The sequence below is a fragment of the Eumetopias jubatus genome, unplaced genomic scaffold (assembly GCF_037043125.1).
Source record: "Eumetopias jubatus isolate StellerSeaLion01/CBP00866 unplaced genomic scaffold, mEumJub1_p1.0 scaffold_3, whole genome shotgun sequence".
Classification (NCBI taxonomy): domain Eukaryota; kingdom Metazoa; phylum Chordata; class Mammalia; order Carnivora; family Otariidae; genus Eumetopias; species Eumetopias jubatus.
This window is the reverse complement of record NW_028274809.1, coordinates 193,388,954-193,410,863: the sequence shown is the minus strand read 5'-3', so window position 1 is coordinate 193,410,863 and position 21,910 is coordinate 193,388,954. Positions and strand designations below refer to the sequence as shown.

The 21,910-nt window shown below is 44.2% G+C and overlaps 1 protein-coding gene across 1 annotated transcript in view; it reads left to right on the top strand.

Annotated features, from left to right (window-relative positions):
- The window catches only part of TUBGCP3 (tubulin gamma complex component 3), a 73,391-nt gene that overhangs the window by 30,131 nt on the left and 21,350 nt on the right, over positions 1–21,910 (top strand). Inside the window, exons 12-16 of the mRNA XM_028087365.2 lie at positions 11,917–12,027; positions 12,328–12,436; positions 15,428–15,617; positions 17,993–18,128; positions 18,789–18,857. Coding sequence (XP_027943166.1) covers positions 11,917–12,027; positions 12,328–12,436; positions 15,428–15,617; positions 17,993–18,128; positions 18,789–18,857 — 615 coding nt within the window. The remainder of the gene's footprint in view (positions 1–11,916; positions 12,028–12,327; positions 12,437–15,427; positions 15,618–17,992; positions 18,129–18,788; positions 18,858–21,910) is intronic.

Sequence of the window (21,910 nt, the reverse complement as noted above, 5' to 3'; positions counted from 1 at the left end):
TCTGGAAAACAGTATGGAGGTTCCTGAAACAGTTGAAAATAGAGCTACCATATGATCCAGCAATTGCCCTACTGGGTATTTACCCCAAAGATACAAATGTAGGGATCCGAAGGGGTACGTGCACCCCAATGTTTAGAGCAGCAATGTCCACAATAGCCAAACTGTGGAAAGAGCCAAGATGTCCATCAACAGATGAATGGGTAAAGAAGAGGTGGTATATATACACAATGGAATATTATGCAGCCATCAAAAGGAATGAGATCTTGCCATTTGCAACGACGTGGATGGAACTGGAGGGTGTTATGCTGAGTGAAATAAGTCAATCAGAGAAAGACATGTATCATATGACCTCACTGATATGAGGAATTCTTAATCTCAGGAACATACTGAGGGTTGCTGGAGTGGTGGGGGGTGGGAGGGATGGGGTGGCTGGGTGATAGACATTGGGGAGGGTATGTGCGATGGTGAGCGCTGTGAATTGTGCGAGACTGTTGAATCACAGACCTGTACCTCTGAAACAAATAATGCAAGATATGTTAAGAAAAAAAAAAGAGGAAGATAGCAAGAGGGGAAGAATGAAGGGGAGTAGGTTGGAGGGGGAGACGAACCATGAGAGACTACGGACTCTGAGGAACAAACAGGTTCTAGAGGGGAGGGGGTGGGGGGATGGGTTAGCCTGGGGATGGGTATTAAAGAGGGCACGTTCTGCATGGAGCACTGGGTGTTGTGCACAAACAATGAATCATGGAACACTACATCAAAAACTAATGATGTATGGTGATTAACATAATAAAAAAAATTTTAAAGGAAAAAAAAAAGCATGGCCGCAGAGCCAACCGTAGGGGTTGGTTTTGAGGGGTGTTTTCGAAGCACTCAGTGGCATCTCCAGGTGCAGGTGTGGGTTGCTCATCGCGTCTTGTGGCTCCTTCCGTGGTGGTGTTACCATTGTCCTTTAGTGCTACACATACTAACGTGGACATCCCACTTTCTACGTAGCAGCTCTTCTGATGGAGGTTCTGGTCTTGGTAGTTGTAAACCTTTTGAACGTCCTTGAAAAGAACATCCTTTTTCATGCCTCCCTGTATATATTGACCAGTTTCTCTAAGGTCAGCACTGGGAGGTGGGATTGCTCGCTGTTGGGGAATGCATCCTTTAAATTTTGGTTCTGCCCTTTCCAGCTCTGGAATGGCCCTGCCGGTCCCCCCCCCCCCCCCCGTCGGCGCTCTGTGGCTCCTGCTGCTCCAGCCTGGTCAGCACTCGCTACTCCGTTCTTGGAAGGGTTTTACTCCACTGTGTGATGTGCAGCATCTCCTGTGATGTGTTTTACTGGTTACTAGGGAGATTGGCCAGCTTTTCGTGTTTATTGGTTATTTTTATTTTAATTGCTGTGCCTGTCCTTTGCCCATTTTCCCAGTGGATTTGTCTGTCTTTCTAGACTTGAATCATGGGATGGTTTTATACACTTGGATATCTTGTGTCTGTGATTGCATTTTTAAAATTATTTTTCTTTTAACTGTTTATTTTCACATTATTTCAGACTTAGGAAAAAGTTGTGAGAGTTGTACAGAGAGTCACAGATTCGATTGCTGACCCTCCCCCAACATTCCTTTTGCCACATCTACCGTATATACCACATTCCAGCGTGCAGCACCTAATGGGAAATAGATGCATTCCCAAATTCTTACTGAAATTGGACTTTATCTCATTCCCAAATAAAAGAGTCAAGATTTTCCTGGAATGACATTTAGAAATAAAAGATTTATATAGGAAAAAAAGTCAAGATTATAAAAAGATGAAAATTGCTCCTTTTTATTAATAAAACATTTGTATTCCACCTCCTTCCCCACCCAATAATTAATATGTAAATTATATGAATTTGGGTGATACTAACTTTGAATAGCTGCCAGTTGACTTGAACCTGATTTTCTTCAGAGGTTGGGGTAGGAATTGTTGTCTGGACCCTACTGGCATATATATTGCTACCAATTAAAAGTTAGAGCCACAGACTGGCTCATTATCTTTTTTAAATTTAGTACCTGATTTCTAACTTGTAATACTTTTGTCTTTTTTTCTTGAGAATAATTTGGTTTACATTTTCTAGCAATGAGGTTTTTCAAGTAGTCCTTAATTATACCACTAATTCATTGTATGCATTTGTGTTTTTAAAATAGTCCTTGAAAGGGGTGCCTGGGTGGCTCAGTTGGTTAAGCGACTGCCTTTGGCTCAGGTCATGATCCTGGAGTCCCGGGATCGAGTCCCGCATCGGGCTCCCTACTCGGCAGGGAGTCTTCTCCTCCCTCTGACCCTCTTCCCTCTCGTGCCCTCTCTCTCATTCTCTCTCTCTCAAATAAATAAATAAAATCTTTAAAAAAAAAAAAATAAAATAGTCCTTGAAAGTACCACCAGTTCTTTATTGATGGTCTGCTTTCTGTGTGATTTGTGCTTATTTATTTATTTTGTTGATACTAATTGTGGGACCGGAGAATTAATGGCAAATGTAGATAGAATCAGGCACAGACTTCCAAACTGATCTTCCTGTAGACTGTTTTCTTTACTATTTTTGAACAGGGATTCACTGCAGTAAGACAAAAACAAACTCTTTACGATTGGGATAGCTTACATTTGGGATGCTCATTTTGAAGAACTCTTGTGGCATAGAATATGTGTAAAACCAACTGTAGGTTTTGTTTATTTAAAGAAAAAAATACTAAATAAGCATTCCTGTCTGTTGAATACAATGTTAGGATTAGTAAAACTATCACTTCAGCTGATCTCAGATCTTGCGTCATTGGTAAAGTTTTTCTTAAATGTTTTTCTTTTTGTATAATTTCACACTTCTAGAAAAGTCAGAAGGACTGTACAAAACACTCCTCAGACTACCTGAATACTAACATTGTACTATAGTAGATTTATCTTTTTTTTTTTTTAAGGTTTTATATTTACTGATATTCTTCTTACTTGGGGTCTGAGTTTAGGGAAGGGCTTAGGATCCTCAGGATTGGTATATTTTTTATTTGCTAGTTACTTTGCTCAGCTAGTCCTTTATGCCCCAGAAGAGCTTGTCTGCTTTACTAGTTGTGCTGGTAGGATTTCTCGAAAATGAATCGTGACTGGTAGAGCTAAAAGGAATCCTTCTTGACATAAAGTATATTACCTTCTTTGCTTTGAGCCTTCCATGGTTAGTACTGTGATGCCAGTGGGCTCATACCACTGAGCAGTGGGTCTTGTTATAACCCGGCTGCTTTATCTCTGTTGGGTAGAGCTTAGGGGCTCAGGTTCTGGAGTGTGATGACTCAGCTTCAGTTTCTCATGGCTCTGTATCCTGGCAAGTACTTTGGCCTCTCTCAGTCTGCCCTTCCACATCTTTCCTGTGTGTGCCATAGTGGTGCCAATCTCATGGGGTTGTGCCGATGTGCCGGGGTTGAGTCAGGCACATGGTAAGCATGCTTATGTTATTTGCTCTTAATTAATTAAAGAAGAGCATTAGATAAAATTTGAATGCCCACTGGCCCTAAGATATCTGTGGCCCTTCTCTTATTTGTGGTGATCTTCGACTTCTTTGTTTTCCGTTGAACCATGCATTTATAAATGTTCATATAAGTCTTGGATTAATTTTGGGAAGATTCTCTTTGATTTACTCTAAATAATATATTTACCATAAGAATTTGGTTGTTTAGACAATTGTGTGTTTGATCCTTAGATGACTAAAATTCGGGTATTTTTGTCTCCAGTTCCTACGTTGGTTAATTTCCCCTTAGCTATGTAATGAGTTATAACTTAGTTGTGAAATCAGATTTCTTCAAGTGTATGGTTAACTGTAAGTAGCTCTATGTGAGCCTTATAACCGCGCTTTTAAAAGTAGTTTATTAGGGGACGCCTGGGTGGCTCACATGGTTAAGTGTCTGCCTTCGGCTCAGGTCATGATCCCAGGGTCCTGGGATCGAGCCCCACATCAGGCTCCTGGCTCAGCGGGGAGCCCGCTTCTCCCTCTCCCTCTGCCTCTCCCCCTGCTCGTGCTCTTTCTCTCTCTCTCTATCTCTGTGTCTCAAATGAATAAATAAAATCTTAAAAAAAAAAAGTTTATTAAATACCTGTATAAGGAAATGCTCCCATTCTGTGACCAAAGAAAGCACACAATGTAGATAAACAGAAATTGTAAAAAACGACCCAGGGAAGAAATTCTGGAGCTGAAAAGTACAGTAACTGAAATGGAAAAAAAAAATCGCTGGTATCTCCACACAGCAGATCTTGAAAAAAGAACAAAGTTGGAGGACTCACATGTCCTGATTTCACAACGTACTACAAGGCACAGCAATCTGAAGTGGTACTGGCATGAGTATAGGCCGGTAGATCGAGAGAGTAGAATTGAGAGTCCAGAAATCAATGCATTCATTTTTGTTCAGTTGGTTTTTAGCAGGTGCCCCGAGACCACTCAGTGAAGAAATAATAGTCTTTTCAGCAGGTGGTGCTGGGATAGCTGGCTATCCACACACAAAAGAATGAGTTTGGGCCTCAGTTGCATCCCACGTGTAAAAAGTAACTCAAAACAGACCTCACACCTAACGCTGTAATGCTTGTAGAATTGACAGAGGTGTAAATCTTCATGTCTCTGGGTTGGGCAGTGGTTTCTTAGATACGTCACCAAAGGTTAACAACAAAAGAAAGAGCTAAGTTGGATTTCATCAGAATTAAAAACTTACGTACATGAAAGGACATTATTGAGAAAGTAAAAAGAATAACCCACAGAATGGGAGAAAGTATTTGCAAATCATATATGTGGTAAGGGCCTAGCTTCCAGAATATATAAAGAACTATCACAACTCGAGCAAAATGATAAACACCCCAATTGAGAAATAGGCCAAGTCCAAAGTAGAGATTTTCCCAAAGAAGATCTACAAATGGCCTTTAATAATAAGCACAGGAAAAGATTCAAAACATTAGTCCTCAGGGAAATGTGAACTGAAACCACAGTTGGATACCGACGTATCACACTCATTGGGGTGGTATTAGAAGAACGAACAAGCCAGAACATAACAAGTGTTGGTGAAGACTCGGAGAAATTGGAACCTAATGCAGTGCTGGTGGGAATGGAGTAGTGTAGCCCCTGAGGAACAGAGCTGGCGGTTCCTTGGGAAGTTACACGCAGACCTGGCCGTTCCAAGTGTGTCCCCAAGAGAGGCCAGCACACCCATTCATTTACAACTTGTGCAGGAGCATCATAGAAGCGTTATTCATTGTCAGGATAGTCCAAAGTGGAAGTTGTGCCACTGTCTGTCAGCTAATGGGTGGTCAAGCAAAATGCAGTCTGTCCATGTCATAGAATACTCAGCCTTAAAAAGGAATGAAATTGTGATGCATGCTAGGATATGGGTGAATCTTGAAACCATTAGGCTGAGTAAAATAAGCCAGACACAAAAGGTCATATATTGTATGCTTTCGTTTACATGAAATGTGCAGAATAGGCAAATTCATAGAGACAGAGAGAAGATTAGTGCTGTCTGGGGTTAGGTGGGGAAGAGAGGGAGAGGGGAGGTCATTGCCTGAAGGGCTTCTCTGCAGGTGTTGAAGATGTTCTAGAATTCGATAGCGATGGTGGTTACACAACCTTGTGGAAAATACTAAAAACCACTGAATTCGCACTTTAAAGTGGTGACTGTATTATGTGAAGGGGAGCCAGTGGTATCTGGCTCCTAAGACTTAACTCCTTTGCTGAGTTGCTTCTGCCTTGCTGGTTTTGGAGATGTCCTTGATACCTACCATGTATTCAGCCGGCCTGAGTAGAGCCCGGTCGTTCTCAGTCTCGGTCCCTTTGGCTGCCCTTGGGAACCTCGTAGGGAGGTCTGACGTGGGCATGAGGAGGTTTGGGAGGCACAGCGAAGCCTGGGCTTCTCGGCAGCACCAGCCGGACTCAAGCAGGACATGTGCAGAGTGTGCCGTTAAGGTTGGGGTGAGGAGACGGAGATGAATCCAGAATGCCTCCGTGGTCCATACCCCCTGTCATTTGTAGAATCGCATCTTGGGAGTTTCTCTGGGTTGGGGGGGTAGTTAATCGTCAATGAAGAATAGGAAACACTGCGTACAAGAGAAATTACAAGGTACAGAACTTTGTTTAACTTTATGTAGTGTTTCCAGATTTAGTATTAAATTAGCAATGCAGTAATAGATGTATGTTTCAATTAACGCGTTCAGTAAGAAGGATTAGTGACTTTGAGATCTGTGCACCAACTTTCCACAGGGGATGTGAGAACATCTGATTCCTTCTGGTGACAAAGTCACGGGGACTGTAGTTTGTTCTTTGCATTTATAATGGAAGGAAGAACTAAATTTCAGACAAGTTAGTGCCAGTCGAAGTGTGATTCCCTTCCTTCCCTTCCACATTTATAGACCTGCCTTCCTGCATTCTGTGCTCATGGACCCCAGCTCCAGAACCCCCAGTTAGAACAAGACCCCCAAGAAAAGTTGTGGACTGGGCCTGCTGCTGTGGGTGGGAGCTAGTTTCCTGCAGAGTCAGCACAGGCGTGAGCGTGTACAGCAAGCTCTTCTCCTGCCTCGGGACGTGTGGAGTGCCGGTCAGGTGTGGGACCCGGAACTTTCTCTGCCCTTGCCTGTCCCTGCTGGAGCTCTTGGACCTTCCTTCTCTGACCCAGCTGCCCACTCCTCAGTGACTTTCTTGCACGAGGCTCCTACTGAGCAGGAGATCTCAGTCTCTTTGCTGCTGGCTCTCGAGAGCTCGTGTTACCTACAGTCTAGTTCTGTCCTTCCAGGAAGCTCCTTCCTGTACCAGGATTTACCGTGTTCCCTGGAAAGGCTGCTCTCTCGCTCTCCTGCTGCTGAGCAGTGGTCAGTGTCCTGCCTCAGCTGCTCTGGCTTTGGCTGTTTCGCAGCCCCAGAAGGAGTTTCTTTTTCTTTTACCAGAAATGCCAAGTGGCCTCCAAGCTTCACTGTTTCTGGTATAGAATCATTAAAAACTGCCACTGGGTCCACCAGTTGGGATTTTACTGTGAATTGTCACAAAAATGTAGGACCCTTTAGCCCAACCAGCAGGAACTGGTATCCAACTTGCATTTTGCTTATCCTCTGTTAGGAAGTGCAAAGGTGGATAAAAATAGAGCACTCTAAGAATTTATAGATATTGTAAATGATTAGAAAGTACTTTCAACATTTGGGAAGAAGTTTCTAATTATTTTTGGCTGTTGCAAAGTAGTACAAATGAAAACATTTGGTTTTCATTTTGTAACTAGTGCTACCTAGAGAAACTGTATCTATTAGGCCTTTAGTAGCTCACATGGGTTTTCTCCCTAGTGATTGAGGTGAGCAAATTATGCCAGTTTAAGGTAAGAACAAGATAGTTCAGTGTTTTTTTTTTTTCTTTCTTTCCCTTTCTTTTTTTTTTTTTTTAATAATTTATTTATTTGAGAGGGAGAGAGCCAGAGAGAGAGCACGAGTGGGAGACGGGGAGAGGGAGAAGCAGACTCCCCGCTGAGCAGAGCGCCCGATGCAGGGCTCGATCCCAGGACCCTGAGATCATGACCTGAGCCGAAGGCAGACTGAGCCACCCAGGCGCCCCAAGATAGTTCAGTGTTAATTTATTTTTATTTTTTGTCTTTTGGATAATTCTTGTCAACAGGTGAGGGGCTTCAACTAGGAGCAAGAAAAGAAGGGCAAAGGTAAAAGTAAGGTCTTTTGCTTTCAGAAAGTTCGAAAATTTTCAAACTTGCTTCACATGTTTACTTAGATGCTCTAAAACTGAAAATCTACGTCCTTGGATTGGAAGGTCAGTGAATGAACCAGAGAGAATGCAGTGACTGCTTTTCGAGATATCTGTGGATGCATTCAGCGCTCTTGTTACTCTGTTTCTTTTATACTTTTGCTAAGAATTATTGAATTTAAAAGTTTACCATATAAAATATCTGGCAGTTCTGTGCTCCACCCCTGATGCGCTCGGTGATGCACCCACTTACCTCGCACATTACCTTTCCCCGGCTCGGGTCCTCCCCCGTTGGGGCCCAGAGCCTCTCTCCCTGTCTCAGGGTGGCGGGGGTGGGGGCTCCTGGGAGTTGCCTGCCTGTTGACATTGGAGGTGAGGGTCTGTGTGTAATAATGGATCTGTTTCTTAGAAACTGTGCTGCTTGCTAAGAAAATTACCCTCTTCATTTCTGGTTTTAGTAGGGAGGCCTTGGCATTTGTCCAACAGTTAATGAGAATTCATGGTACAATTATGTTATATTTTTTTCTCAGTTCTTTCTGTGTTTGACACATGGTGAAAATTAAAGAACCTTGAGTGGAAAATGCATCAATGAAATAAAAGCAATTATGTTCTGGCCTTGGTTTTTTTCCCTCTATAACTATATATTTTTCAGAGGATTAATTAAATGCTAGGATGTACCTATTCCTTTCAGTGTTTGCTGGGAGATTGATTGCACGCTGCTTTGCCCTCAGATGAAGTGATGTTTTCATAATTTCTAAAGATAACTGAATTGTCTGAGTTTTTTATCTTTTAAAATAAATTGTCTTATTGCTCTTACTGATAAAAACCCGGCTACACTCCAACTATCAGGGTAAATTAGTGTGTTGTTTGTAGAAACTAGCTCTTCTCTTTTAAGTGAATAACTGATAAATACAGTTTATATGCAGTTCATCTAATCTTTTGAACGGTAGGCCACAGAGCAGTCGGGTGACCTTTCAGATTACTCATGGTGGGCTTACAGTGTTTTAAAAAATTTGTCAGGAATAATTGACATGTATCTTCAGGTGGTGATAGCTTAATTATAGTAGTACCGATTATCCCTCAAAGCTGTCACTAGTTATGTATTTAAAATGAGAAGGGGAATATAAATAAAAAAAAAATCTTAAAAAAAGATCAATAAATACCTTGGTAATTTCAATTTGTATCTAAAGATAAGAAATTTGAGTTGAAAATAGTGATCTCGTCCTCTTGGTCATAAAAATACTGGCCTTTATTCACATGTCTACTTACAAGGAGATGGGCTGTGTGTAATTCATACCACCTAAGCTAGGCCTGACTTAACGGGGATCAAATATAAGACCTTAACATCACTAAAAATCTTGTTTCTTTAAATATTTATCCTGGGGAGTAGATTTCCATGAACAGAAAAAAAAACTTTTTTCTCTGATTGCCTTGGAAAAGTGATGTTACTGAGAAGTTTTTTTGTTTTTTTGTTTTTTTGTTTTTTTTAACTGGCACCCTATGTTCCCTCATTGGTTTGAATTACTCAGTTCTTTTGGACAATATTTTTTCTGATTTAAAAATATTTACTAATTAAAAATTTTTGAGCATATTAACAGAAAGTTTATTAGTAATCCCATCATGAGCAGATAACCTGTTAATATTTTTGGTATATTTCTTTATGTGTGTATCAGATACTGTGCATACATGATATTTTGTAACCCTTTTTACTTTATTTTAATTTGAAGTAAATAATGAAAAAGAACTTTTCAACCTTCATTGAATATATTTCTGAAACATACTATTTTGCATTCCTGCTTAACCAAATAACGTGTTTTTTTAATAATGAAAACTTCATGGCATTAAATTTTACTATTCTGCACCAAGACTTTTGTAAAGCATGATCTCTGAAACTCCTGAATATCAGCACATAAAAGTGTATTTTGTGGATATATGCACTATTTTTTTCCTGGGAAGAAAATCTGTATTTTTTTTCACCTGGTTCTCAGAACGGTTTGTGTTAGTTAAGGATGAACTTTATTTAGTTTTAATGACTACATGATACTATTTTATAATTTGTTACATATTCCCTTGTCTTTAGACAAGTAGTAGTATATTGGAAGTGTAGTGTACTCTGACGAAAAATACCTTACTCTGGTAATGCAAGGATACTATTTTATTCATAATTTTTTCTTCTGTATTCACAAAGGAAACTGGCCTATACTTTCCATTTTGGGTATTATTTTTTTTTAAAGATTTATTTATGAGAGAGAGAAGGGGCAGAGGGAGAGGGAGAGAATCCTCAAGCAGACTCCGTGCTGAGCCTGGAGCCCGACACGAGGCTCGATCTCAGGACCCCAAGATCATGACCTGAGCTGAAATTGAGTCAGCCACTTAACCAACTGAGCCATCCAGGTGCCCATTTGGGGTATTATTTTTATCAGGTTTTGGTAGTGTTATATGAGACCCATAAAATAAACTGAAGCATTCTGTATATTTTTCTGTGGTCTAGAATACTTCAACATAAGAATGTCTTTTTTTTTTTTTTTTTTTAAGTTAAGTAGGCTCTGTGCCTTAGTGATAACATTTTACCTTTCTGGTTTCAAGTTCTCTCTTCTTGGGTTAATTTTGGTTATTTATGTTTTGCTAGGAAACCATTAATTTTGTATTGCTATATAATTACTAAAAATATTTTTAAAATTCTTTAAATACATTTCGTCCCTGTGGATACACTTTCCTTAGTGAGGGTTGTGTGTTGTTCACCTGGTTATTTGGAACTTGTGTCAGAATCACCAAAGAGGCACTTCAGATATGTTATGACTTAACTGGATTTTACAGTCCCGCTAGGGAGCCAAGTTGCCATGCGTAACATGGCCCGTGCCGAGTCTCAAACCATCCAGCTTCTAACTTAAGACACTACCAAGTACTGAGGTTGTGGTCCAAGTACCATTTAAAAGGAACCTGGGGCTCCTTGGAGGAGGGGCTGAGTCTAGGTCTAGGGAGAAAGGGAGATGAGCCTAGAGCATCTAGAAGCAAAGAAGACAACTCGGCTCAAGTCTAAAGGACTTCGCAGCTTGAAGAGGCTCTCGTCATCCCAGAGTGGGAACCCTGGAGTGCCAATAAGGATAACAAGTGTATGGATTGGAACACAGATGCACTTAACTCCAGGTTCATGATGATGAAACAAAGCCCACTGGTGACCACTGGAGGCTGGGAAATAAAGATGCTCTCAAATACCTCCTCAGCCTCTCTTGATCTAGTCAACTTTCCTCCCTTTTGATCTGTTGATATAATTAATAACAGTGAGAGTGTCTGATGAGGTGTCCTAGTTCAGAGGAAAAAAATGGCGCACCAACTGGCAAAATCTGGAATGAGCAAGGATGAGAACATGGAACGTGCTGCTTGTGGGAGTGTCAGTGGACATGGCTATTTGGAAAGGAAGTCTGGCATGTCTGTAAGAATTAAGACTTGGCTTTGACTGAGCAGCTCTATTTGAAATCGAGTTTATAGAGATGAAAGCATGATTCTGTTAGGACATCTGCCTGAAAAATGAGAGTGGCCTCGTTGTGGGAGCAGGTGAGCTGGAATCTAGCAATTTAGCTCTCCCTTAACACCCGTGCCATTTCTGTTGTCAGAGGTCAGGCTGGTCAGTGGAGTCAGAGAAGGTGAAGAGCACAGTGGACAGTGGAGAAGCTTCTGAGCAGGGGCGGTTCTTGGGAAGGTCACTTCCTGCAGCGCTCTTGGTAGAGGGGTGCTGCCCACTAGTATGTCCAGGTCTCTCTGGAGCCCTCAGTCCAGGAGCGGAGTATGTTAGCTTCGGCCCCTCTGAGTTCCAGACTTGGGGGCTCTGCAAGAGCAAGCCTGTGGAGGGCTGTACACGGGCAGGAGGGGGCAGCTCCCCTCTAGAGGCCTGCATGTTTTTACTGAGGGAGGAGAACTCCACCCTCTCACCCAGACCCTCGAAGTTACACAGCAGAGGGTTACCACTGATGCTCATCGTGAAGACTGTACATCTTCGGGAATTCTTCATTTAAAAAGTCTGGGACATATGTGATTCCATTTAGAGAGTGATGTATCCAAAATGCTTTTTAAGGCAAGTTTTGCTGTATAAAGGGCGAGTCTTCTGCATCTCGAGAGCTTTGCTCCCAGGGGGACTCCTTTGATGTTGCCGTTAGCAGATAGTTTGCCGCGAGGGTCGCTGTCTGACATGGCTGTGTCTCTGCTCTCAGTTTTTTGTAGCCTCCGACCCAGCGGTGAAGACAGACCGTCTGTGGCAGGACAAATATACCTTGCGAAAATCCATGATCCCCTCCTTCATCACGATGGACCAGTCCAGAAAGGCAAGGCCGGGAGACAGACTTGGGGCTTTGTATCTGCCTGCATCATGTGACAGAAGCAGTCTTCTTAAACACAGTGTTACTGCATTTTAGGATTAGGAGTGTGTATGAATTGAATACATTGACCTATTAATATGTGTTTGTTAATAATGTCTTTTCAGTTCCTAGAATTTACTTGATACTATGCCAGACATTCTTGTTCTTTAGTTTTTAATTAATAGTTTGTTGCTTATGAATATTTGTAGTAGTTGGATGACTAATCATTTTTATATAAAGGTAACTCTAGGCTATTTTCCTTTTCAGGTCCTTTTGATAGGAAAATCAATAAATTTCTTGCACCAGGTTTGTCATGACCAGACGCCCACTACAAAGATGATAGCAGTGACCAAGTCTGCAGACTCGCCCCAGGACGGTACGAGTGTGATGGTGATGGAGGGGCTGCCTGTGTATACTGCCTGAAGCCTTCGTCCAGTAGGATTGACTGATTTTCTGAATTGTTACCCAAAATACCTTAATACATAGTGTGATGTGTATGAGATATTACTATGCAAATTTTCCATTCCTTTTTTTATGTGGAGTTAAGTATTGGACGAGGTGTAGCTGTTTTATACTTAGTAATTTATATTGCTGTTTTCTTTAAATGCTGTAGCTCTGGTTTGCCGAGCTAAGAAAAGACAGATGTTGCTGATGGTGGCCGCAGCTATCCCAGAGGCTCATTCAGGGGTCAGCAGGGATTGACAAGTGTATTCGGAGTGCTGTGTTAGATTCCGCCTGCTCTAAACATTGTCTGGTTCCCTCCTTGGCTGCTGCCCTCTTCTGTTTCCCCCATCGGCTGCCCCCCCCACGCCCCCGTAATCCCACAGCGGTTTGTGTGTGGCCGACTTAACGTGTACAGCTTCCTGGTCTTGGCTGCGTTTGCTGCTCACGTGCTCGTTCTGACTCTGTGCGTGGGACAGCACGGCAGGTGTAGGCGAGACGGTTCGAACGGTTGTTCGTGGTGATAGCTGTGCCTTTGATGAAGAGAAACATGTACAGTAAAATGAAAGGAAGCGCTAAGTGAGACAGACCGTGTATGGTACTGTAGGGTCAGCTGTAGGCGCTGGGTGTACGCTAGCCGCAGACCTTATTCACCTGGCAGCACTAGACCTTTGTCCCTTGGGACTGTCCTCCCCTCAGCCCTGCAGCCACCAGCTCACTCCCCTGCTCTGAGTTGGATGGCTTCAGATTCCACACAGAAGTGATACCAGCCGGTATTTCCCTTAGCATAACGTTCTCCAGGTCCGTCAGCATTGCCACAGCGGAATTGCCTTCTTTTTAAAGGCTAAGTCATATTCCATTGTGTGCGTATTCCACATTTTCTTTAACCATTCATCTGTTGTTGGGTGCTTGGGCTGCTTCTGTATCTTGTGTATTATAAGTAATGCTGCGATGAACATAGGGTGCACGTATCTTTTCAAATTAGTCTTTTCATTTTCTTTGCGTAAATACCCACTAGTGGAATTACTGGATCATATGGTAGTTTTATTTTTAATTTTTTGAGGACACTCCAAAGTGTTTTCCACAGTGACTGCACCGGTTTGCCTTCTCACCAGCCATGCCCAAGGGCTCGGCTCCCCTTTTCTCTGCATCCTCGCCAACACCTGTTGTGTTTTTGATTCTGGCCATTCTGACAGTTGTGAGGTGCTGCCTTTCTGTGGTTTGATTTGCATTACCCTGATGATGAGTGGTGTTGAGCATCTGCTCATGTACCTTTTGGCCCAATTTGATTTTTAGTGTCTGAGAGGACTTGCTGGAGGAGGTCTCCAGAGTGTACTGGAAAAACTATACTGAAAATCCAGATGGAGGTCAGGGCCAGCTGTAGGGCTTTGGGAAGTGCCCGTGTCACCATGCTGGTTAAGGACAGGGCTCCGTGGCATCGAGGATGCTCCAGCTGTTGGGATCAGAGGCCTCTCCTCCCTGCCCCAAGTGTACTTAACACACACAATTTAGCCATACACGTTTTAGGAAGTATAGACCCCAGTTTAGTTCTTAGAATAAGAGAGAGATGAGGTCCAAGAACAGATTTTTGGGAAGTACCTATGTTTAAGATGTAGAACAAGGAAGAAGAGGCAGGAGAATTGTATGGACAGATTTTGACCTTTTCCTAGTGCCTAGAGAAGACAGCCAGCCCAGGGCACGGAGCGTGGTGCCCGTGCTCGCGTGGTGCTCGCGTGCAGGGGGCGTGGGGGATTGTGGCCGCTGCCGAGGTGCGTGGCCGTCCTCTTGGTTGCAGTGACCGCCCTGTGCCACGGCCCCCCATGCTGCTGCGGTCTGCAGGACGAGGGTTTCTTTGCTGCTAGGCTAGTAGTACGGTTGGGAAACTGAAAGACCGCAAACCTGGAAAGACTGCTAGGAACACAAAAGCAGGGGGAAAAAGTCGATTTTCTATTTCTTACATGTGAAAAATTTTGAATATTTGAAAGTGTGACTGAAGAATAAAGAGTCCAGTTTTACAAACAAGAGTGTGGGAGAGGCCTAACGCATTAGGGAAAAAGGAGTGTTGCGTGTATGGTGTCTGGCCACGCTGGGCTCGAGCTGGTTAGGGTTACACCTTTCCTCTGGAATGTAAATCCTCCGTGACTCAAGTTGTGGTTCAGTAAAAATGTTTCTGGGGGGTAATATTTACATTTTTAAAACTACACAGTTCAACAGAAGTACGCTCCCCACCCTCCACGGCCCCTTAAAATGTGGTCACGGTTAAAAAAAAAAAAATGTCACGGTACCACTCACACGTCATGCCCTCCTGTTACTGCGTCATCGGACTCCACCTTGGTGGAGAGCAGCGTGCGCTTCCTCACGCCGCACACCCGCGGTAACGCGTGGTCTCACGCTGCACACCCGCGGTAACGCGTGGTCTCACGCCGCACACCCGCGGTAATGCGTGGTCTGCGCACACCTGCAGTAACACGTGGTCTCACTCTTACAGCCAGGCTCGCAGTTGACAAAGCTCATACTCACATGTGCTATCCTGTGTCTTCTTCAGCCCGCTTCCCAAAGTGTCCTGTAGGTGCATGTGGGCACTTGAATGGTGACCCACCCTGCACTGTATTGCTCACCGGCGTGTTGGAGTGTGGTTTTGGGTTCGTCATACTGCAGAGGGTGACTTGACCTTGAGATCCAGCAAGTGCCAGACTGCTGTTGGGGCCCCTCTCCCAGGGGTGACTCCTGGACACACGGCTGCACGTCTGCGTCCTGGGGCTGGGGGCTCACTCACCTTCCCGAGCACACGCGCAGCCAGTTGGGTCTGCCACCGAGGCCATCGGGGGGTTTTGGCAATGGCTTTTATACGTAGGAGCCTTTTGTTTTCTCTTTATTAAAAGACAAATTACATACGTCTGTATATTTCTCCTTTTGTTCTTTGTAGCCGCAGATTTGTTCACAGATTTGGAGAACGCGTTCCGGGGGAAAATTGACGCCGCATACTTTGAGACCAGCAAGTACCTGCTGGACGTGCTGAACAAGAAGTACAGCCTGCTGGACCACATGCAGGCCGTCAGGCGGTACCTGCTGCTTGGCCAGGGCGACTTCATTCGGCACCTGATGGATTTGCTCAAGTAAGTCTTTGGGGCCCATGGGCACAGGGTCTTAAAGGGTAAATGGTTTAGAGGAAAACTTGTTGAGTTCTTGGAGAACATACTGGTAGGATGAAATTTGAAGAGATGAAGTTGTCCCTTTGTGCTCATTCTGTGCCTCGTTCCCAGAGGAGCCTGTGGGCCTGGGGAATGCCGTGGCGCCAACGGTCCAGTGTCCGAGGGGCGTGCAGGGGGATCACACTTGGTTCCAAAAAACCTATTGTTTCAGACTGAACTGTCCCCCATAGTTTTAGTTTAAATTGTTTCTTGGGAAAAAAACTCCCATAAAACAAATATTATCACTCTTTTGGTTTTGTTCTGGGACATTATTCATGGCATCTTCCCTTCTAGAATTAGCTGTGTCTTTCCCCTTCCCTCCCCTCTGTCCCAGAGCCTGTCCTGCTCCGGCTCTAGACAGACCCTCGGGATTCAACCCGGGCTCCCAGCTGGTGCTGGCGAGCGAGCGTACCGAGTGTGGGTGATTTTCACTCAGACGTGGAAGAATGGAGATCGGGGTTGTTTGATGTTCCCTTTAGAACACTTAAAAGTGCATTGTCTTCCAGCCTTGGCTGTGCAGTCGTGCGGTGGTTTTAGTGGCCCGGCACTCAGACTTCCTGAGGGAGCTGGTTGAGGTGGATCGCTGGGCCCACCCGCGGAGTGGCTCTGTCCCTCTGGGTGGAGCCAGGGATGTGCGTTTCTCCTGAGGGGCCTCCTTCAGACATAGGCCCGTGCCGTCCCTCTTCTACCCAGAAGTCCCATCTTCAGTGTGAAAGGAGCTAGTTTGGGACGTACACAGCGATGACTGACCTACACGCTCGTGCTCATGGGAAACTGTGTGGTCACCTTGAGCAGGGGTTGGTGATCTGCCAAATGGAAGTGCTTCGCTCCTGCACCCCAAGTAGAGAAGGGGCCTCTGGTGGGTTCAGTCCTGGTCGCAAGGTCAGGGCCTACTGGCAGCGTGGGTGGGGAAGAGTGTGAAGGAGAGGTGCCATCGGCCTAGATGGGAGTTCATGTGAGCGTGTGGAATGAGAGGTGCGGGGGTGCAGGTGGAGGTTGGCCAGGCCGTTCTTTCCGTTCAAGGCAAAATGCAGAGGTCCGTGGTCACATTATGGATCTGGTCACTTAGCTGACCTAACATATTTCCCTTATGCTAGGTTTTTATATTTGGAGCATCTCATAAGGCGTGTTTCAGGTTTATGGTTTTAAGAGGGGGGCCTGCCGCTGACCCCTGGCCTCAGATGTGTGAGTGATGGCGCTGAGGTCCTTCGTTTCTCTCTGCCCTGTGTTTTACTGCCCTGAAGGCTTGTAGCTGTGGAGCTTCCGTGCACACCTGGGGATGATTGGCAGGGGTTTTCCTGTCTTGATGAGAAATAGTTGAATACGTCACTGTGTAAACGTGAGGTATACAGCGTGATGGCTTGGTTTCCATCTGTTGTGTGGTGGAGACCACAGTCGGCTCAGCTGACGTCCCTTCTCGTATAGACACAAAAATGAAAAGAAAAACAGGAAACAAGGTTTTCTCCTTGTGAGGACTCCTAGGATTTGCTCTTACCAGCTGCCCTGAGTGTCACACGGGGTGTTGGCCACGTGGCACACTCCATCCCTTATGTCGGCAAGTGTGTACCGGCTGACCCCCCACCCCCAGCACACAGCCGTGCTCTCAACCGGGCCAGCTCTCAGCCATAGGAACGTCAGCTTTTCGTTAAGAAACCCCGACATTAGCAGCCCTGAAGAAGTGTTTGCTGATGATGCAGTAATTCTTAGCTGTTGCAATCATGACGCCCGCATACCTGGCTGCTCTGACGTGATGAGGGCCTCTCTTCCCAGCGGACCTGTGCGGGGTCACAGCAGTTCACATCACTGTAGGCCAGACTTAAGTTCAAAACTTCATTTTTAACATGTGTGGCACGTGTAAGTATTTTCAAGTTAAGTGGAATCAAAATTAATGTTTTCGAAATTTAAAGAACTGTTTTACTTGCCAGAATACTTGGTGAAATCCTACTGACAGTTAATTTTGTAAAACTTTTTTTTAAAAAAGATTTTATTTATTTATTAGAGAGAGAGGGAGTATGAGCAGGGGGAGGAGCAGAGGGAGAAGCAGACTCCCCCGCTGAGCAGGGAGCCTGATGTGGGACTCAATCCCAGGACCCCGGGATCATGACCTGAGCTGAAGGCAGATGGCTCACCATCTGAGCCACCCAGGCGCCCCTAATTTTGTGAAACTTATTCCCATATTGTAGTGGTTTCTTTCATCTTTTTAGTTTTTATAGTTTGAACCCTTTTTATGATTTTGAGTTTTACAAAGCTCATTAAGGATTCAAGTAACATTTTCTTTAATTTTTAAAAAATCTGTTAAGACCAGAACTTGTCCGTCCAGCAACGACTTTGTATCAACACAACCTGACTGGAATCCTTGAAACCGCCGTCAGAGCCACCAATGCCCAGTTTGATAGCCCCGAGATCCTCAAGAGACTGGACGTGAGGCTACTGGAGGTACCGTGTTCCTGCTCCTGCGTGGCAGTGAGCTCCTTGCTTGAGTGCATGTAGTCTAGCCTGGTGGGAGGGGATTTGTTGCCTGCATGGCCTGATCGTCGATGAGCATGCTGGGCGGGACCCTGGGCACACAACCCAAGTGCTCGCCACAGCGCCTGGCAGCGCACTATGGAGTAAATCTTACCCCTGTTACTGGTAATGTTGTAGGAGCCACAGGGATGATATATAATAATAATGCTTATCAAAATAATAACATTTATTGAAAATCGATGTGTTTCAGTTTGCTAGAAGATGGATTTTCTTTAGGGAGTGAGTATCAGAAACGTACGCTGCTTAGCTATGATGAAGGACCATTGGCAGGGTCCGTTGGGTTTTTAAAATGTTGACTTTTAAAGGATTTGGGACATAGAAGACTGAGTTTCTATTATAAAAATATAGTGACTAATTTTAAACGATTTTTTGGTACTCATTCAAAGTCTGCAGAGTGCCTCCTTGGTGGCTGTGGTTCCAGTGCTGAAGGTACGGGAGTTGACAAAAGATGCAGTTCTCACGTAGCTGACACTCAGAACTACTGAGCCTTTCTCTGGGGACTGGACAGGTCCTTTGGCAGTAAGCAGGGTACTGGCCGGAAAGCCTGCAGTGTTTTGTGTTTGTCCCCAGGTCTCTCCAGGTGACACCGGGTGGGACGTGTTCAGCCTGGACTACCACGTCGATGGGCCGATCGCAACGGTAAGGCGATGCTGTGTGATGGGACGCTGGCTGCAGCTCCTCACGTTGCCAGCCATTGTGTTGTTTTAGGACTGCCTATCTTTTCCAAGAGCTTCTAGAGAAAGCCATCACTTGACATCTAGGATAGACCCACCGAAAGAATACTGAAGCCAGAATTGTGTGTGTATTTTAGATGATCATTAATGAGTGCTGAAATGATCTATAATTTTAAGAATTCTTAAAAATACTCTTTGTTCCATCATAGGTTTCAGCAAGTACTTAATAAATCAATTGCTGATTGTGCTCTGTTGTTCTTAGACCATAGCAAGTAATTTGGGGTAGTTTGAAAGGAACCAGAAAGTGTATTTCAGGAGAGTCACGTTTTTGCTACTTAGATCAAATGTGATATTTAGCGTTCATTTAAACTGTCAGGGAATAGCTGTACTGTTGCATGGAGTGCGTTTGCTGCACTTAATGAACGTGCTGCTTCTTCCCAGCCGTCCCCACATGGGGGGAGACTGACCGTCGGCGTGTGTCTGCACTTAGCCTGCCCCTTCCCTCAGTGCTCACGCTTTTATTCAGACAGGAGTGAAGCCTCCTTCACCAGGAAGCTCTTTGGACTTACTCCAGTCATTCTATATCCGAAATATTGAAGGAGGACGGGCATTTCTTTTATTTATTTATTTATTATTTTTTTCATTTCTTTTAATTACTGGGGAAAATACTCCATTAAGGAGTGATATAATTCCTCTGAGATGAGTACCACCCCCGCCTGGGTGCTTTCACGGGGCCGCCCTCGCGCTGTACCCCCCGCGGGGTAACGGCAGCTCCTGGTGCACCTGCTTTTACACGCACATCCCCAGTGTTTAAACCTGACCAGGTCAAAGCCACCATAACTGCTCTCAAATTTAGTTTTTTGTCATATCCAAATTAGTTTTTTCTCCTTTGATTTCTATCCTAAGTGGTTTTAAATTCTTATTCCTTAAAATATTCTGTTCTCAGGCGCCTGGCTGGCTCAGTTGGTTAAGCGTCCAACTCTTGATTTCGGCTGAGGTCATGATCTCAGCGTCCTGAGTTCAAGCCCTGTGCTGGGCTCCATGCTAGGCATGGAGCCTGCTTTAAAAAAAAAAAATTCTGTACATGATTATTTAAATCAGGAACCTTCATGTTATCTATTTTGTTAATATTGAGTACACTGCATAAAATATACCATAGTAAAGGCAGTTCTATCTTCTTATTTCGAAGTATAAGTGCCTTGAGTACTAGGTAAATTGAACATGGTCCATACACATAGTTACTGAATTATTTCATGGTACTGCAGACCTTACTGGGCGTACACAGTAATGCAGGCACATCTTGTGTATGAACACTTGGTTATGCAGTATATTTTTCATATTTTAGATTTTTGAAAGCTGTAGTCAGAACAGTCAAGAATTTTATGTCACATATTTAAAGAACAAATTTAGGTTGTATCTCTAGCTATGGCTAACAAGTGTTGACTTCCATGCCAGCCCCAGCAGGTGGAGGGCATACCTTGAGGGCTCCTCTGGGAAGGGGAGCAGGGCCTTGGAACGCATCAGCAGGATGTGCTGGGGACATTGTGCGGGACGTGATGTCTTGCACATCTGGCCTTTGCTGTTTGGTCCTAGGGTTAGCCTATGTCCCGGCTTGTTATGTTTTCAGCTACATGGAATATTTTGTTGAAAGACCTACTTTTAGAGTCAAATTTTGGAAGAAAATGGATTTTCTGCTTTTTCCCCGGTTTAATTTACTGTATTATCTCTATTCCCTTTATGTTCGCATTAATTGAGATTGTCATTTTTGTAGAGAATTTAATTATAATGAGAACATATATTAGTCACATAATTTTATCTTCTATAACGTAGTATAATTTTAGCTTCTTACTAATTCTGTGAAGAAGGACATGGAGAGATTATCTCTAATCTTCTCACTTGGGTACTGGGTGGGTTAAAATCCATGGGTTTCTGTCCTTGATCTCCAGGGTATTAGATGAGGTGTCAGAAGCTTATTTAATTTTTCTGAACTTTATTCCATACAGGCAGTGAACTGAAAGACCAAATATGTGGCAAAACTAAACATGAAGGGTGTTTTCTCCTGTATAAATGCAGTGGGGTAGGAGTGTTTTCTCTGAAACAGTTACTGTTTTTAAAGAATTGGATTAAACTGGATGTTTGTAAATTTGGGTCACATTAAATGTGCTCTGGAAGCCTGGCACTGAAGGATCCCTTGAGAGAGCATTTGTGTAGCAGATTTCTTTAATTCACTTGTAAGTTGTTTTATCCTATCACCCTTTATTTCTATAATTGCATAAACAATAGTGTGGGCAGCAAAATAGATAATCCCCAAAACATTCATAGTTGATTTCAGAGCCCATTCAAAGCAGTTCCTAACCACTCCCATTTAGACATGCAGTCGTGAGTTAGTAATTAGACTTGCCAAATACTGGCACAAGAAGGCCTACAGAAGAATAGACAGGTAGTCCTTCTAACACGTGAGCAGTGCTGAGAATATACAAAATAAGAAGACAAGGTACAGCAGTCTACTACGAAGTGCTCAAATTGCAAGGGTCCAGTGATAAATGTCCTGTCTGGAGAAGGGGCCGGGGAGAGGCATGTGGCCTTTGTCCTTGAGGGCCAGGCGGGGTCTGGGCCAGAGAAGAGTGTGGGCTAGCTAGGGCATAAGGGGGTGATGTGAGGGAAGGCCCCAGGGTGAGGGGCCATGCTCCTGGAGGCCCAGAGCTGCTGGGTGGGCTGTTTCCAGTTGTTTGTGCTGCAGGCGGAGCGCTGGGCACACAGGAGATGCATCCCTTGCTCAAGGCATCTAGGAAAGGGCAAACGTGTGCCCACATCTGTTCTGCACACACACAGTAGTGTCAGAAACATGTTTTCATGGGACAGACGGACACTAGAAGATGCTCTGTGGCTCACCTGACATGCGTATTTGACTGGCCCCCATAGGAGGGAGGTGGGAGTGGAAGGAAGGCCTTGTCCCACCCCTGCCCACAGGGCTCATCCTCCTGGGATGGGACACTGCTGACCATTTGCAGTGAAATG